Raw genomic sequence first — 19029 nt, 5'->3', positions numbered from 1 at the left:
ACAAACCACGAGATCATGACCTGAGCCAAAGTCAGATGCTCAACTGACTGAACCACCCAGGCACCCTGAGATTATCTACTTTTCAATGGTCATGAAATTGTAGCTAGTTTGGATCAGGGATTTTTTTTTTCATCAAAGGATCTAGTTCGTACATGGAATATAATATATCTGCTGATGGCTGGCATTTTCATCTGTAGCAACCCTTAGCTAATAGATAACAGCCACTTTCTTCCAATTTTGCTGATCACCTCAGCTTCAGTAAACATTTCTACATCCCTGATTGGAATTAAGTTGATAGTTGCTCAGTCTTTTCACTGTCTTCCTTAAATTTATTTAAATGAAACTATCTGCCAGGTAGATGAAATTTTGGCTCAGACTTCAAACCAATGTCTGAGCGATTAAAATCCTTTTCATGGTAACAGTTCACCTCCAAGCCACTCTTATGTGTTTAGTCAGGAATAAGACATGATTATTCTCTATGTAAGGGGAACTCAAGCATAAGACTTTGTCATGCCACTATCGTTTATTTCCCCTTCTGTCCTTACCCAAATACTCTTTGCTACACCTCTGCTCCTATGTTCATGGCTGACTAAATTGGAGAAAAAAGGGAACAAGTACTTACATTTTATCATTCATTCTTCACATTCCAAAACTGAGAGTTATTGCTTTCTTTTTGTTTTGTTTTAAATTTTTTAAATGTTTATTTATATTTTGAGAGAGAGAGAGAGAGAGAGGCAGACTGCAAGTGGGGGAGGGGCAGAGAGAGAGAGGGAGAGACAGACTCAGAAGCAGGCTCCAGGTTCTGAGCTGCCAGCACAGAGCCCGATTCAGGGCCTGAACCCACCAACTGTGAGATCATGACCTGAGCCGACGTCAGACGAACAACCAACTGAGCCAACCAGATGCCGGTGGTTTTTTGTTTGTTTGTTTGTTTTCTTTTTTTTTTACATATAGAAAAAGTGAAGTTCAGGTCATTTATGAAACTAAGTCAAGTCATACAGCAGAGAGTCAAAGCCAGCTTTGCTGACTGCAAAGCCAGTTCTCATTACGTAACACAGTGTTGTTTCACAGGTGAAGAGTGGTCTCAACATACCACACTTCATTTTCTGTCTCGACAAATTCTAACAGAACTGTTTTTGAAAAATGTGTAGGTTTCCATTGTTATGTTACAGGCTTGCATTTTAGTATTGCCGGGGAAATAAGGTCTATTTTCTGGGCTTTCCTTCTCATCTGTAGTTTGTAATTTGGCTTAGGGATAATATAAACAGAGGGTGGAATTGTTGGCAAAGGGCCTCACTGGGATGTGAGGTGGGTCTTGCAGAATGAATGGGTGAAGTCTGTCCAGACAGGAAGACTGGAATACGTGATGGAGGAAACAGTCAGGGCTTGGACAAAAGTAGGGATCTACATGGATGTGGAGGGGCACCAGACTGTGGGATGTGGGCTTAAGTGTTTATCGTGCTGCAATGAGACATCGGAGCAAGGGGAAAGGGAGATGAAGGTAGACATCAGGAAGAACACCTTGCAGGGCTGTGCAAGGTGGGTGTGAATAGAGGCCATGTTGTTTCAGTAAGCAGGCCATGAGATGATAAAAAGCTCCAACTAGGCTGTTGGCAAGAGGGACAACCTACGTAATTCCTTCCCCCATAACCTGTTGAGTATCAGTCTTCTCTGGGCAAGTGGGCAAAGTGCATAGAAACCTGATGGCCAGTGGAAGAAAAGGAGAAAGAATTTCAATAACAGAATTCTGCATTGTTTTTCTTTTCCTTTTTCTTTCTTTTTGTAAACTGATGTACTGTTCAAGAGGGCCAAGCCCCTCTCAGGGATGTTCTCTAGTTATTTATAGCTGCTTTTGAGAGAACAATGTGAAGATGAAGTGAGTATATATATAAAGTGCAACATTGCTTTCACCCAATCTGGCACCACTTAAGAAGGTGAGTAGGTACCATTTCTATCTACAGATGAAGATTTGGGGCTATGGAAAAGTAAGTGGCTCAAAATCACAGACCTAACAAGGCCTAATAGGGTCAAGAGCACTCATATTTTAGTGCTATGTTGCTCTTTTGATTAAGACCAAAGTTACAGATTGAGAAAAATACAAAATTTTGACAAAAATAATAAAGTTAAAGAATCCACTGAATGGAGTAGAGCTTAAAAATTATTATTTTTTAACTTACTAAGTTAGAAGTTAGACAAATTAACAGAATGTATAAATAGCAACATCATTTTTTGACATCTTTTTTTTCCTATAGGGATAAGACAATTGAAAAAACATCAATCAAATTTTTTTCCACTGACATATTTGAAAGTTTGGGATTGGAATTTCAAAAAAGAAATTTTTTGTGTGTGGTATTTAATTTCTCAAAATATTTTTAAAATTCTGAATGCTAGGTGATTGCTTTCATGTTTATTTAATAGAGAAATTAAATATAATTTAATAGATTTTTAATGTGATGATATTTCAAGGAAGAAATTTAAGTATAATGAAGATATCTATTATCCCAAAACTAATGTTTTGTGTTTCAATGTTCTGTCATCTTGAAGAAGTGAAGTGGAACCAGAAGTGAGAAGTAATAGTTTTTTAATCATTTACCCTATCTTTTTTTTTTTGATGGGCAAATCTTCCAATGTGTAGGCACTAGCAAAGAGGACAGGTTAAGTATATAACTTATGTGTAGGTTTGGCAAAAGTGAGCCTGGCATATGAAGCAATCTAATTTCACTTCTTGAAATTATCACCATTTGGAATTTTCTAAATTTATAAATTCAAAATTTGCAGTCCAACTACCATATGTTATAAAATTCACTCCTGGGCTATAAGAAAAAAACAAGCCTAGTTTGTGAGAAACTGAAGCTGTCACTCATTGAAGAAAGTCCACTCTACTTTTGCTGTCTTTGAAAAAAAAAAAAAAGAAGAAAAGAAATAAATGTACTTTAGTGTAATAACAGAAAATCCCTTTTCCAAGAGTAAAAAACGTTAGTATATTTTCCTTAATTTTGGAGAAAATATGAAAAGGAAATAGACTGTAATCACTACTTCCTTAAGATGCATTTGCTTTAGACTCTTAAATATATGCTCAGACCTTTTCAAGGCTTTGAGACACCAGCTTTTTAAGGTCCTGCTCAGCATTAACATTAGCTGATGCAAGGAGGCTTCATTTTACGAAGTGGTTAACTAACTAAAAAATGATTTTTTTAAAAAAAGAATATAATTGGTATTTTTTATCTAAGAATTTTTTTATATTTATCTATTTTCGAGAGAGAGACAGAGGGTGAGTGCGGGGTGTGCAGAGATAGAAGGAGACACAGAATCCAAAGCAGGCTCCAGGCTCTGAGCTGTCAGCACAGAGCCCGACTGGGGGCTCGAACCAACAAACCGTGAGATCATGACCTGAGACGAAATTGGATGCTTAACCGACTGAGCCACCCAGGCACCCCTTATCTAAGAATTTTTAAAAGTCATAAAAGAACATACAGCCTTTTAAAAAACGTTCTGTAACATATCCAGTTGTAAAATAGACTTATCTTGAATATTTATCTCTGAGGATGTGATTATGTGTTTTCTTGCTGGAAGTATGGATGGAGATAAGAAAAGGCGAAAGGAAGGCGATCTTAAAGTTCAGAAGTGAAAACTGACACTAGGCAGAAGGCTGTGGGAACAATGTCCGGACCAGTGGCATCGGCTGCATCTCGGGCATCAGGCTCTTCTCAAGCAGGGAGGCTCCTGTCTTGTACTCGCTGACAGGACAAGGGCAGCTCCATCCCATGTAGGGACTTTAGACTCTTTAGACATGATGCCCAAATTTATCAGGTACAATGCAGAAATCGAGGGGGATAATAAATGGTATGTAATCCAGAGAACACATTGGAAGACATCAATATGGCACAGAGTACAAATGAAGGGAAGTACACAGACGTTCAAGACACCTGTATTCATTTTATCAAAATCCCAAAGACATTTCTCTGAAAGTCCATGGGCAAAACAGAATAGAGACTCTTCTTAAACATATGAAGACTTTGAGTGTGTCTCCCACCTGTGCGTCAGAGTGTGAGCCTGGGTAAGGGCAGGAAGGGAATGTTGACTAGGTCTTTCTTTGGAAAGGAAAGGCGTTTGGGTACCTGATGTGGTGGGCTGATCATTCTGATGTAGCTGTTTTTTAACAGAGCTGTTCCGAAGCCACTGACCTGGCAGCCCAGATACAGTGGGGACATTCTATGGCAGCCTGAAGAAACAAGCTCCCAGCCCTTTTTATAATTACCAAGTAATATATGAAGCAAAGACCCTCACTCCATCCCTGACTTGCACTGCAGACTCCTACCCTTGGGGGTTCAGGAATGGCCAAACTATGGGGCAAGATTTAGGGATGGGGTGAATTGTCAGTTGGGAGTTAGACACACTTATTGTGTTCACTACTTGCCGAGTAAAAAAATAGTGATCTTTGCTTTTTTGACAAATCTCTGTAAAAATAGCCTCTGCACCTGACCTATTCTGTTCTTTGTGCCATAATAAAAATCTTCATCTTCAAGGAAACACATGACCTTCTGGAAGAAAAGGGGAGCTCTGTTTTTTTTTCCCCCCTGCCTTGTGAAAGGCATAGACGTTCTAGAGGGTCCTGACAGTTACAAGAGAGTTTTGACTCCCTTTTGTGGAATGTTCCTTTTGAAACAAAAGAGGGGCTGATGGCTATAGACTGATGGCAGATAGCTATGGACTGGTTAAACCGACAGGTAAAGACTTGCTCTGCTGTTTCGAATTGAGGGGAAATGTTCTTTTCTGATTGCGCAATGTACTCAGTCCCTGGGCTGCTGAGAAAAGTGAGTGGCCTGCTTCCATTGAAAAAAAGATTTTCTTCAAATTACAATCTTTTAAACCTCAATTTGAAATAACAAATATTATTAAAGTCAGAGAATAGTGTACAAATATTTCAGTACCAATTCAAAGAGGTAGGAAAATGAGTACTCATTCCGAAACTGAATGTTAATGGAAACAACAAATATTTAGGTTCATATATGAAAGGTCATGCTATATATAGATTTTTCCCATTTCAGTCTTATCAATTATATTCTGGGAATTTTGCATCTTGAAGTTAAACACAAAAATTAGTGTATAATTATTTCTTTTTCTTATGTTGATTTATTTTTGACAGAAAGAGCTCAAGCCAAGTAGGGTAGAGAGAGAGGGAGACACAGAATCTGAAGCAGGCTCCAGGCTCTGAGGTGTCAGCACAGAGCCCAATGCAGGGCTCAAACTCACAAGTTGTGACATCATGACCTGAGCCGAAGTTGGATGCTTACCAACTGAGCCACCCAGGCCCCCTAATGTATAATCATTTCAATTTGACATGGAAGCTAAAATACAATTACATTTTTTTAGTTTATTTATTTATTTTGAGACAGAGAGAGAGACAGAGAGCCTGCTCTTGTGTGTCAGCTGGGGAGGGACAGAGAGAAAGAATCTCAAGCAGGCTTAATACTGTCAGCACAGAACCTGATGCAGGGCTCCATCTCATGAACTGTGAGATCATGACCTGAACCAAAATCGAGAGTAAGATGCTTAACCAATGGAGCCATCCAGGAGCCCTTAAAATACAATTACCTTAATAAAAATCTTCATATTTCCAATGTTTTATTACAGTTTTCAATTTTTATGCATTTGTCTGGAAACATTTACACGGTAGGCTTCAGCTTTTAAATTGGTGGAGAATTGAGAACAAGTTCAGGAACCTCTTGTCCTACAGGTCAATATATGTTTCTCTTAAATACAAATTCTTCCTCATCATCTCTGCTACTTCCCTAGGCTAAGTTCTCAGTGCTTTTTGTAGGACTATTTCTAGATCGTGCTATGGTTACCTTCCTCCCTGTCACTCCCCACTCCAGTCCACCCAATACAGATGACCATGACCAAACATTTCTGATAAAGATATAATCATTCCCCTCTCTTTTGTAAGATAGATAGAAACCAAGGACCAAAGGGGCTACTGGGGGAGGGGAAAGCAAAATCACAGAAAGAGAAAGATAAGAAGACAGTCACGAGCTTTGTAAGCATTTGAGAAATTATACACATTTGGTCAAAATCAGAATGGATATAACTCTGAATATGTAAAATGCATCTGAAAGAAAATAGAGCAAACTTCTTAAACTTATAAAGATATTAAACTCATTTCTCTGGCCGTATAGGAAGAAAATCAGCCTGGGAAATGAAAGGAATACACCTGATTTCTGTGTTGTGAAAATGTCCTTGCGGAAGGTTTTGGACTGAGCTCCTTAGTAGGGCACTGAGGCCACTTCGTGGTTAGGCCCCTTCCCTATTCCCTGTGGCTTTAATGATTTTAACTTCACCAATATTAAACTAACTGGTGTTTCCTAAGGCTACCCTGCTATTTAACACTTCCATAATTTTCTACATGTCCTTTTCTCTGTCAAGAATTTCCTTGCTGTCTTTGCCTGACAAACTGATTCTTTAAAATCCAGCTCACATATTCCTGGCTTCAAGGATTATGTTTTTGTCTCTTCAGATTCCTTCCTCTGTGTTATGATTAACCTTCTTTGCATGCTTTTTTGCACTGAAATAATGGATTGTACTTATTTCTTTTCATGGCTAGGGTCCCCCTCCTAGACATGATAAATCCTCAAGGACAGAATCGGTGTCTTTTTTTTTTTTTTAACTTGATATTTCCTTAAGGAGCTTCCTGAACAAAATAGATGCCCAATATATGTGCAACCGGATCAAAATTTATGATGGAATGACTATTATCCACATCTTCCTTCCAGCTGTGGCTGTCCATTGACAAGAGTCTTTTCTGGCTGATCATCATGTCTTTTCATTTTCAAGTTTGACAGCTAATGCCAAGGGAAGATCAAGGAAAAGTGGTTTGCATCTTGATGCCAGATTTTAAAAGTCTTTTCTAACTCTAAGGAAAGAGCAGAAGAGGTAGCATGGCCACTGAGGATGAAAAACAAAATCCTTCCACAAGTGTAACAGAGTTTGTTTACATGTTCTGGAGTATAAATGTTTGAAAATAAGTAATGGCAGTTCAATAAGGTGTCAAATTCTACAGGCAAAGAGCCAGAGAAGCAATACTCCAAAAATGGCCCATTGCTTTCTCCTTTACCCCACCAACTGCACAGCTCGGAGATATATTTTAAAAATCTGATCTTGTTTTAAACCATTAAAGTATTTTCCAGTGTCTAAATAGCAGCCAGTTCTCCTTATATTATTCATGACTGCTGCTGTCAGTGTGACTGGGTTTTTCCACAACTTAACTGAGTGTAGTATCATTTCCACTTTGCTACTGCCTGATAGTACTGAGAAATATAAGCTATAAAACTGCATTCGTCAAGAAATATTAATGGAGGAGGGTGGCTGTGTCTTTTTACAATGCTTAAAAGCCTAAGTTGTAATAATAAAAAGTTGGCTTTTATTCCCTGAAATAATCAAAAGAAGAACTTGAAGGAAATGAAAGCAAAATCCAACAGGATTACAAAATTAGGGCAGAGTGAAGGAAAAATATTTTGAGTACCAGAAGAAATCTAAAATAAATAAAAAATAATAATGCATTTGTGAAACTGCTGTTTGACCCAGACAATTGCTACTCAGTTATGTAACTGGAGACTCCTTGAAGTCTCTGTACTCTCACTGGGGAAAGGCAGGATAAACATCTTTTTCTGGATACCTATCTGGATTCCACCAGCTAGCTGGGCTACATAAAGAAGACAGTGAATTCCTGGTGGTTTAGACAGAAAGCACCAGAGCAAAACCTTGTCAGTTGTCCGAATGATGAGATAAGGCCATGGAGGAACCTAGTTCTTTTTTTTTTTAATGGTTTTATTTATTTTTGAGACAGAGAGAGACAGAGCATGAGCAGGGGAGCGGCAGAGAAAGAGGGAGACACAGAATCTGAAGCAGGCTCCGGGTTCCGAGCTGTCAGCACAGAGCCTGACGCGGGGCTGAACTCACAGACTGTGAGATCATGACCTGAGCCGAAGTTGGATGCTTAACCGACTGAGCCACCCAGGCGCCCCAGAGGAGCCTAGTTCTTGACAATACCGGTCTATGCCTGAACAGGAAGGGAACAGTATCATGCCCTATTTTTTTTTTTTAAGTTCGTTTATTTATTTGAGAGAGGCAGAGACAGTGCAAGTGGGGGAGGAGGAGGAGGAGGAGAGAGAGAGAGAGAGAGAGAGAGAGAGAGAATCTTAAGCAGCTTCATGCTGCCAGCACAGAGCCTGACACAGGGCTGGAACTCAAGAAACCACAAGACCATGACCTGAAAGGAAACCAAGAGTTGGACGCTTAACCAACTGAGCCATTCAGGTGCCCTCATGTACTATTGATAACCATAGAACAAGGTGAAACTGTGTGGTTCAAGCTAATTAATTAGTAACATCTCCACACCCAGTAAACTGTTGCAAATCTCTCATTTAAAACCACCTATTATACATGTTTGAGAATTTCAGATCTGAAAGGAGTCAGGTGAAATCTCTGTTTTGGTGTCACAGATTTCAACAGGGCCAGTCCAATATATCTAGTTAACAGTAGAAAAGAAAGTTCAAGGATAATTGCCTTGTTAGTGTATTTGTAGAAGTCAAGTTCTACTAAATATATAAGAATCATGATAGTTTTAGAATCTGCCTTTGACTCACATAGTTTATGATACAAATCTTCAAACCATACAGAGAGCAAATAATTAACTTTCTCCCTGAATTAAGTACTTCTTTTATTCTGTCTCTCAGCTCAAGAATGAAGCCTTTTTCCACCGAATCCAACTATTGCAGATTTTCAGAACATTTTTGTGATCACAGATTCTCTTGAGACCCATTGAACTCTCCCCACACAGATTGGCTGTGCACATGCATGCACACACACACATGCTCCCATGCACACTCAGCACTGTGCACATAATTTCATTGGGCTCCAGGATCACATAATTTTACCTGTGGATACCAGGTTAGGAGTTCCTGTTGTGTTGGTTTTGTGTTGTTCTGGCTTTAGATAAAATTAAGAAGGGCGAGACTGCCTTTGGTTCATCCCTCTCCTTTGCCGTGGACACTCAGTGTCTCATGTCTCGTGTGCCAGGTTTCACATTAGAGGACAAGGGTACCAGTATGCTGTACTTTGCCGTTTTCTGCCTCTTTTGAATGTCCAGAACTCCTCTATATTTTCTTTCATCTCTACCCAAAAGATCTGTGTTTGGTAAATCATTAAACATCCTGCCTAAATTATAATAATGTTTTAACCAAGGCACAAGGGCTTATATTTGCTTCTGAGCAAATATCTTACCATAAGAGTTTTAAAAGACATTGAAGACCATGGCAAGGTTACCTGGCAAAAATAATTCTCTTTGGAGTTTTTCTCTGGCCTGCTGTGAAAAGCATCTTTTCTTCAGCCAGTCAGCTTCAAATTCACTGTAATGCTCATTGGGCCACGTGATATAAACCTTATAACACAGAAAGCAGATATCACCTATATGTATATTATGCTTCTATGTACTTTGGTTCATTATTGCTCTGTTTTTTAATGTTAATTTAAGATAAGCAGGGGATCCACCTAGCCCTTACTTCTTTTACTTTTTACTTTATTTTTATTTTCACTTATGTACTCACACACATACAATACTCTTTTGGAAGACAGGAGAACTGAAAGCCAAAGTGATACATCTGAGCTCTGAGGCCCCTTAAACATCACAGAAAAAGTAAAACGTGACTCGATCTGAAGTTCTCGTTCTGTATCTCCTAAATCTGTTTCCAAAATTTCTGTGATGACTTAAAGTGAGCTATCACTGAATTTAATATTCCTTCCAAGAGTATCAGAACGAGGAAATGATGAGGAGGAGGCAGATCATAATGATAAATGACAACAGCACTCTGAGTGCATCCTGTGTAACGAACACTACAGGCATAACTCCTCTAGTCCTCATACAACTCTAGAAAGAAGGTACTACTCTTATTCACATTTTCCAAGCGAGGAATGTCTGAGTAAATATTTCTAAGGTCACACAGCTGGCAAGCGGTGAACCCTGGGAGTAAAGTCCTTCAGTTCAGATAAAGACAAGAGGGGGAAGAGCCATGAGCTAACTGTCACAGTTGCTTTTCCGAGAACTATCCTCGTCGCTTTGGAAGAGAGAAACACAGGCTGGTGGTCACATCTACTTGGTGGTTTTGAGAGGCTTGTTTTCCAGAGTTCTAGAGCAAGCCTTGCATATCGACTCACTCATTTGACTAAAACTACAGTCGTCGATACAAGTTTTTCAGTGTTCACTGCATGCCGGACACTGTGTTAAACATTTTTACCCATATTACCTCACTGAACTCTCATGTAATCTCTACAAACAAGTTCTGTCAGTATCCCTATTTTACAGATGAAAAAACAGAGGCCCAGAAGCACTCTTGTTATTATAGAGATAGTTTGATTGTGTCTTCAGGGCTGTTCATGAAATTCCTTCACGGAAGGAATAATGAGCAATACTGTAAGTTTTATTAAAAACAGTAGTAGTGATAAAACTACGAACAACAATAACAGAAGCTTCCATCTACTGAGCATGCTTGCTTTGCCCCGAGCACTACACAAACATGGTTCTCTGTGTAGTTATAGACATGATCAAATGAAACATAATCCCTTCTTTAAGTTATTGGACAGTAGCCCCTTCAATGAACTGAGGAGATAAAGGAGAGATAATTTAGAGATAATTACCTTTTTTCTGTCAAACGTCAAGCCTTTAATACCAATGTTCACATCAAGAGCTTCGATGAGAAGTTTCCGTGCTTTTGCAGAATCCAGGTAGCAATCGGGGCACTGGCAATTGTCTCTCAGCCATACAGCAGGGTAGAGAGACTCTGCACCGTCATGCCAGAAGATCTGCAACAAGTGAGCCCCATCCACCACTTCTGCCTTTTGGATGGCACAGTGCATGTTTCTGGTTCTTGCAGGTAAATCCTGTCAGCTGCCTGCTGTGACAAATCTGCGTTAAAAGGAACCTCAGGCGGCTCAAGTCTGAACTTGACTTCTAAGAGTGTGAACAATTCAAGTGGACTCTGGCTCCAGCTGTTCAATCAGCTGCCAGAGTCTGTGGCTTGACTGATCAATGCTGGGACCTTTGTTCTGATGAGAGTATCTCGTATGCTGTAAACAGAAACACAGTGACTAAAAGTACATAAGATAAACATGCTGAATCAGGATCCAGATGAAAAGAATTCCTTGTTTCTTCCAGAAATTTTAGATAATAAGTTCAGAACCAGTGACATAGGCACTTTGATAATTATGTTTGCATGAAAGCTCTGAAAATTTTTTTAAAGGAGAAAAACACTCCACAAATTGGAAGTATAACTAATCATACCTGTGCTATTTTAACTGACATCCAATTACACAAGCCTTTTGCAAAAAAAAAAAAAAAAAAGTGTTTTTATGATACTAAATTAGTAAACTTGGTCTACTGAGGGAAATTTTAATGCAATTATTGATTTTAACAGATACTATAATCTGGTACATTGTGCCATTTCTATCCTACCATTTACTTTTTTACTAATACAATTCATTTTCTAAGTGCAGTATAAAAGTTCCCAGGCTCTGCAGGCTTCCCATTCTCATCTTGCTTGATTTGTTCTCTGGGATTTTCTGTTTTGATATAATGTGCCTCGATATTTTGGTTCATTTAATCTAAGCCTTTACTGGGTATTTTTATGAACCTTCACTTTACTTTGGAATATATGACTTCTTTTTAGTAAGAAACACACCAAATTTGAGGACATGAAGTATGTATAGGAAAGGGAAAGAAGCGAAAAGAGGCACAAGGTATTATGGACTGAGTACATCAGTGTTGATTATGATTCCATCAATGACCACATATTTGGCTTTCAGAAATTGTGTCAGTGCTCTGAATTTCACTTTCTTCATACATTGTTTTCCAGGACTCTAAACTTACATGGAAGAAATAGAACTTACATGGACAATGCCGAATTTATGTGGAAAAAGTAGACCTTCTTAACTTGTTCCATATAACGATTAGCCCATCATTAGTAGAAGGTGACATGTGATGATAGAAAGAAGACTTCATTGCCTTGGGATGAAGGGGAGGCACACACACATACACACGCATACACAGAGTGACTGTGTAACAATTCCCTTCTAAGTACCAGGCACTGCAATAGGCACCGGAAGGTTCAATGACAAGCAGAATAAAATACGAAATACAGAAAATAGCTCTCTTTATTCGTTCTTATATATACAGTTAAACTTATTCAAATAATACTAATCTTCTTTTTAAAAACATTTATTTATTTATTTATTTGTTTGTTTGTTTATTTAGTGTGTGTGTGAGAGAGAGAGACCATGAGCGGTGGAGAAGGGCAGAAAGGGGGAGAGAGAGAGAGAGAGAGAGAGAGAGAGAGAGAGAGAGAGAGAGAATCTTAAGCAGGCTCCATGCTCAACACAAGCCTGACTTGGGGCTCAACCTTACGACAGTGAGATCATGACCTGAGCCAAAACCAAAAGTCAGATGCTTAACTGGACTGAGCCACCCAGACACTCCATAAGCATCTTCTTTGTGTCTGATATGCTGCACCAGAAAGTTCAAAGATTACCATGAAGTTCCAGAGTTCAAGAAGAAGTGAGATGATTATGAAAGTAAACAAGAAAATACGACTTGGTCCAAATGGCACTAAGAGCTGTCTGAGAGGTTCCAGGACACTTGCTTAGAGAAGACATCTATTTGAGGAAGTCTTACAGGATGTGATCAATGCTTCTGAATGCATACTAATTCCTTGTTCCTCTAGACACCCATATGGAGATGTGGCCACGTTTACCAGACATGTGGTTATACCAAGTCTTCTTCTCTTTACAAGGCTATGTTTTATCAGTGGGTGGCAAGCAGATGAGAGATAGAGAAGATTCTGGTTTCAAAGCAAATAGACACCAACCTGGATGATGGAACGTCCACAGGCAAAACAAAGCAGGAAAAAATGCATATATGTATGCTAATTTGTTTACCTTGTTATTTATTCTTTTTGCTACTTAACCTGATCTATTTATAAACTGATGGATTATTCATTTGCTAAAATTACTTGCCAAGAATCAAAGGCAAAAGGTACCTCAAAATATCAACACACACAAAATAAACATATGTAGCTTTCAAGCTCACCCTCTTTATACTGAGAACATAGCTATCTTTTAAAATACATTTTTCATATTGGTCCTGGCCTGATTTTTCAAAACAGCACAGGATGTATTTATCCCCCTGTAATAGTTCTTCAATTACAATGGACCATAATCAAGTGCCTTTTCATCCCTTCTCTTTTCTAAATCTACTCAACTTTTCAGCCTTTGCTTTATAATATGTGATCTCTAGATTATGTACTTTTCAGGGTGCATGGTCACTTTCCAGTTTACAAATGTCCTTCAAAATGTGTGGCTTCGGGGGCGCCTGGGTGGCGCAGTCGGTTGAGCGTCCGACTTCAGCCAGGTCATGATCTCGCGGTCCGTGAGTTCGAGCCCCGCGTCAGGCTCTGGGCTGATGGCTCAGAGCCTGGAGCCTGTTTCTGATTCTGTGTCTCCCTCTCTCTCTGCCCCTCCCCCGTTCATACTCTGTCTCTGTCCCAAAAATAAATAAACGTTGAAAAAAAAAATTAAAAAAAAATGTGTGGCTTCGAATTATACAATATAGAACAGATAGGATATTTCTAGTATAAAAAAGAAAAATTAATACCTTAATGAAGAAAGAAGGTTGTTTTTCTTTCTTTCTTTCTTTCTTTCTTTTCTTTCTTTTCTTTCTTTTTTTTTTTTTTTTTTTTTTGCCTTGAGAGTTTGGAAGCACAGTGGCAATTGTTTATAGGATCTTACAAAAGAATAGCTAGTTTGGTTGTACAATAAGAATATTGGTTTTAATTATATTGATGGTAAGATTACAATATTAGTAAGAGTTTACATTTACCAAATGCCTTCTTCATGCCACTCATATTTGAAGTGCTTTACATACAATGACTCATTGAATATTCATTACAACTCAGTGAAAAATGTACTGCAATTACCTGAATAAGCCACAGAAAAAAGAGGTTAGGGGATATCAGCATACCGATGATAGTAGAACCCGTCTTATGTTCTCCAAGGGAGTAAGACAATTAAGAAAAAAATAAATCCGCATCATTTATGTTTATCATCAAAATTCCATGTATGTTGGTGTATACTCGAGACCCAACTCATTTTCCAAAATGTATTCATTAATGAGTTTGAAAATGTTGTGGTTCAAAGGATTTTTATAAAACTAGAACTTGATACATTGATTCTTAATGGATACATTGTTTGAAGGGCACATTTTCCACCATAATAAACATTGTCCCTGTGCTTAAAGATGGCACTATGCCCATATCCCACTTACTGTTGAAGTGGTAACACCTACAGACATCTGTACCAACAAACACTAATTACATTCCAACCTGCCATTTGAAGCTTTCCACCTCTCTCTTTTTTCTTTCCTTCTTCTACTTAACACGTTTGAACTGGAGAGGAAAAAGCACACTTCCAGATATAGGGAAACCTGACTCTTTTCCCCCAGCCTGCTTGGCCAAATGGATATCCTGAGGAGGGTTATTTCAAGAGAGGAGGTGTCATCAGGACCAGGGGCTGATGGGAGTTGCCCGAGGCACATGGGAGAGTGTGGAAGAACTGGAAAAACTTGGGTGTTGCTGAAGGTAAGTTGTTTGGGTATCTGTGAAGGAACCTGTTGGGTCATTTCTACTCTTCACTATCCTTTTCTCAGTTTGTGACACATGTGAATGATAATCTAAACAAAAGCAGGGAGAAATGGGAAAATGGTTTCCCTCTTTAATTTATCTTGGTTTATTTCAACCTCTATTGCAGCAAATGCAATGAACATTCAAAAAGAAAGAAATATCAAGGATCATCAGTGTTTAAAGGCAAATTCTTTCTGAAACTTAAACGTTTGTACATGAGTGTAATTTATTGAAATCTGTTTTTTCCATTTAGCCCACTTGACCTGTTAAAATTGAGCCCTTTTTAAGTTAAGCATCATGGACGTGTAGTTATTTGATAATTGTCTTTCTCTGAAGAAAAAAAAAGGAAAAGTAAATATTCCTAGCCATAGATATAGATTAGATATAGATATATAGATATACTCTTTGTTAAATTCATGAATATATGCTAAAGTCAAGAATATACTTTTTGCTACATTAAGGAGCACCTATAAAACAAAAATGTTTATTTGTTTTAGGACTAAATTATTACTGAGCTTCTCCTCATTCACAATTATACTTTGGTTTATGAAGTATCAGATTGGTTTTGGCCAGGAGTAGATTTGCTTGTCCTGAAAAACAGATTTTGGATAAGGGGGATTTCAGTTTGAAAGAATAGATTTCTTTTAACTTAATCCAATCACTTGGTGTGTGTGTGTGTGTGTGTGTGTGTGTGTGTGTGTGTGTGTTCCTTTCTAGCTGACTCACCATATTTTTCCCCTTCAGAGTTATAGAAGTTTATTTGGGACTCCTGTTTGGCACAACTAAACTGTCTGTTTTAGAGATTATCCTACTTCAGCAATGGGTGTGGTTTTTGTCTTTTCAAAATTTTTATAAATTTGAGTTTTGTCAGCTCGTTTTCTCCAGCAATGTTTGGAAACTTGAGAAAGTAGCTCTGAAAGTTATTTTATGCATTGATCTTGGAATTAAAAGAACCTGGAACTAGAACTCTCAGAGCCTGAAAGAAACAACTTGTGATATAGGTGGGCTAAGTGCCCTCATCTGAAATGCAAGGACAATGGAAGCTCAGAGATACTGAGTGTGATTTGTCCAAGCCTGCAAGGCTGGCTAGTGGGAGAGGTTGCTCCAAACCTAGGTTTGCCAGTTCACTGTGCACATATAAACATTTTCTAGTTCTAATAAAAGAGAGTGCAAAAATTCCTTGAACACTAATTACAGCTAATTTGAATCATAGGTTTTGGATAGGATTCTCAGGAAGTTGATGCAGAACCTTCATAGTTACTCTACATAAAATTTAAATTGATAGAAATTAATATGTCTGAGAAGCCAGATTCATCTATTGGATTACTCACCCCTAAAATAAAACACTATAATTTTTTACTATTTTTCATAATAGAAGGAAAGAATAGAGTGGACTTATGTTATCGAATGTCAGTATCTGTTAATTTCCATCTTCCCTTCTTTAGTTAAGTCATCAGACCTGCTATCAGATAGTAGGATTCTCTCCGGTGTTTGACCTCCTGATTCTAGGTAAGTAAGATCAGAAAATAATCAAAATGCAAGAAATATGCAAATTGCATGACAGAGAGAGAATTTGTATGTGTGTGTGCGTTGTATGCATAAAACTATTTATTTTGCACTTATTATGTTATAGCCCCTCTGCTGATGCTTTCAATTACATTAACCTTATTTAATTCTTATTTAATTCATGAAGCTATGAATTTAGTGCTATCACTTCTATTTTACAGGTGACCTTGAGCTTGGACAAGTGAGGTAACTGACTTGAAAGCAGAGGAAATAGTAACTTGACCACTACTCAGTACTACATCATGGAGAATCTGTGGCTGAATAATTTTCCAGGCAATAATTTTAAGTTACCAAAAATGTGTTGTTAAAATAGTAGCCAAATCTCAAGTTTGTTGGTTGTTAGTTGACCTCACCATCCGACATTTCATCACTGCAAGAAGAGGACAGAAAGTTTTCCAGACATTACACCATAAAGGCTTAGAAGGTATTACTATTATTTTCTATATCAACCTTTAAATCATAAAACTAAACTCATTTCCACTTGGTAAGGTAGAGGCTGACCAGACTGTGAGTGTTTGAGTGTCTGAACTTTAGTATCATTTGAATACATGCCCACTCTACTCATTACACTCGCTACCTAAGAGTCTTCAACTTGTTTTTTATTTGTTTTTAACTTGATTTAGTGAGTGGCTGAGCTGCTTAATAATTCATGAATAGACTCCTGTGAGTAATGAATTCTATAAAGTCATTAGGAAAAACAGTCCCCATTCTCTTAAGTAGGTTTACCATTCTGCCTGCTATCTTGTTTAAAGTATCAAATTTTGTGCAAACACTTCCTTCCTAAGTTATAAAAAGGAAAACTTTTTTATAAAAAGCTTCACTCTGGTAGCATTGCCACATTCAGACTGATACTTGTACATCAAAGTGTTTGTTTGCTGATATAATGTATATTTTCCTGGATCTAGATTTTATGACTGCTAAATCTTTGGACCAGAACATATATTCATTATGAGAAGTCCTATGTTTTATGATAAAATCAATTCAAGATACCTGTCATATCTCTTCTTGAGCTACATTCAAAAGCAAAACAATTGAAAGCACACACAAAGTTCAGTCTTAATTGATCAGTATTCTAGAAAAGCATGTTACGTTCAGCTTTTTGGACTTCACAAAGGGCCAAGGTATATAATATGCAGTCCCTGTCTTTGGGTTGGATTGTGGATTATTCAGTGAATATTTCCAAATCCAGCCAGAATGCTCCCTTTCCCACCACCCAGCCTGTTTTTTAGACAGTATGCTCTCTGTCCCCTCTGTGTGCTTTCTGGATCAGCTTAGGGACTGTAAAGTAACTTGACTACTAGACTAAGCCAAACATAATTGGGAAAGGAAAGCTGCCAAGAAGCAATCAGATCCCCTGCATTCCAAAATCAAGCCTATTCCAAATGCCTGATGGACCATCCCCATCGCAGCCCACACGGCTGTAAGACACATGTGCCTGGATTTTCAATTGGATGCCCCCTACCTCCACCCCAATCCACAGACCTGAAGCCCTTCAAATAAGGCAAAGATGAGCTCAGTCATACCTGTTCTCAGATGTGCTTTAGGCGCCAAATCATGCAAAATTTACCGAGGAAAGAAAAGGTCAGCTTTGATCCTCAATGTCTTTTGGGGGAGGGAGCCTCCTGGTAACCAGCACATCCCAGATTGATCTGCCCGCAGTTTCCCTACGTCTGACATCTGATGTAGTGCTATTACTTGGGAGCCTTTCTTTCTGCTCCTGGCAGCTCCACAGAAGCCCTGCCCCCAGACACAGCTGAGGTTTGCAAATGAGGAAGGATGTCCCAACCTGAAGGTGTAGCAACTCCTGAAGGGAGCTGGGAAGGAGAAAAAGAGAGAGAGAGAGAGAGAGAGAGAGAGAGAGAGAGAGAGACACGGAAGGGAAGGAAGGAGGGAAGGGAAGGGAAGGGAAGGGAAGGGAAGGGAAGGGAAGGGAAGGAAAGAAAGGAAAGGAAAGGAAAGGAAAGGAAAGGAAAGGAAAGGAAAGGAAAGGAAAGGAAAGAAGGAAAGGAAAGGAAACAGCTTTTATGACCTAGAGGAGAAGCAGTTAGAAAGAGAAAGTACTTGAACACCTATTAGTGCCTGAAACCACAAAACCCCCAGACTCAGTGCAAAGCACTGCCTTAGTTCAGAGCTTTCCTGATAGAAGGAAAAGCAGTTCTCACCTGTCTGGTCTCCCGACCCTGAGCCAGCAGCAGCAACCAAAGCAAGTGAAGGAGACTCCTGTCTCATCTGTTCAAACTGACAGCTCTTTTACTCTAAAAGTCACTTGGAGAAAAGACATTGAGATGAACATTTAACAGGGAGGAGCTACTAGCTCCCACCTCAGCAGAGGTGAGGTGATGTCTACTTGCCCATAGAATATTCCATTTGAGCCTCTTTGGAGGGAGCTTGACTATTTCAGGGGCGGGGAGGAAGGTTGGGATGGGTCCCCTTAAGCCTGATGCCCTCCTTCCTCCGCAGCTTTGGCTGAAATGAACAGTAGCTGCCAGAGACCCTGGGGCTTTTCTGAAGGCACCTGGTTGCCCAGTGACTTGACTCACAATTACACAGGCCTGAGGGCAACAAAAGGGAAGGCCGGGGTGAGCAGTGTGCCAGGGACCCAAAACCTGGCTGCCAGGCATTCAGATGGAGAGTGCCCAGTGCAGGGGGAGGGCTGGTGGACGAGTCTCAAGTCCTAGTTCCTGACAGGGAAGAGAGTCCATTAGAAGAAAGTCTACAGATGACAACTGAAATCCAAGGGAGA

At 39.0% G+C, this 19029-nt stretch overlaps 1 protein-coding gene and 1 long non-coding RNA gene across 4 annotated transcripts in view; one reads left to right on the top strand and one right to left on the bottom strand.

The window, feature by feature from the left end:
• The window catches only part of BBOX1 (gamma-butyrobetaine hydroxylase 1), a 60024-nt gene extending 41344 nt beyond the window's left edge, over positions 1-18680 (bottom strand). The window contains exons 1-3 of one of the 3 annotated variants that reach the window (XM_045484814.1): positions 18449-18680; positions 10690-11118; positions 9322-9436 (exon numbers count right to left, since the gene is read on the bottom strand). In XM_045484814.1, coding sequence (XP_045340770.1) covers positions 9322-9436; positions 10690-10908 — 334 coding nt within the window. In that variant the 5' untranslated portion in view covers positions 10909-11118; positions 18449-18680. Of the gene's footprint in view, positions 1-9321; positions 9437-10689; positions 11119-17809; positions 17984-18448 lie in introns of those variants that run through there. The other 2 variants (XM_045484816.1, XM_045484817.1) reach the window with 2 other exon arrangements.
• Positions 12431-16613, top strand: LOC123601516. Its single transcript, XR_006714144.1, has 2 exons — positions 12431-12963; positions 14543-16613. It is a non-coding gene; the product is annotated as an uncharacterized LOC123601516 (long non-coding RNA).
• Positions 18681-19029: the final 349 nt, after the last annotated feature.

The sequence above is a fragment of the Leopardus geoffroyi genome, chromosome D1 (assembly GCF_018350155.1).
Source record: "Leopardus geoffroyi isolate Oge1 chromosome D1, O.geoffroyi_Oge1_pat1.0, whole genome shotgun sequence".
NCBI lineage: Eukaryota > Metazoa > Chordata > Mammalia > Carnivora > Felidae > Leopardus > Leopardus geoffroyi.
The sequence above is the reverse complement of the archived record's forward strand: the minus strand, read 5'-3'. Positions and strand labels throughout refer to the sequence as shown.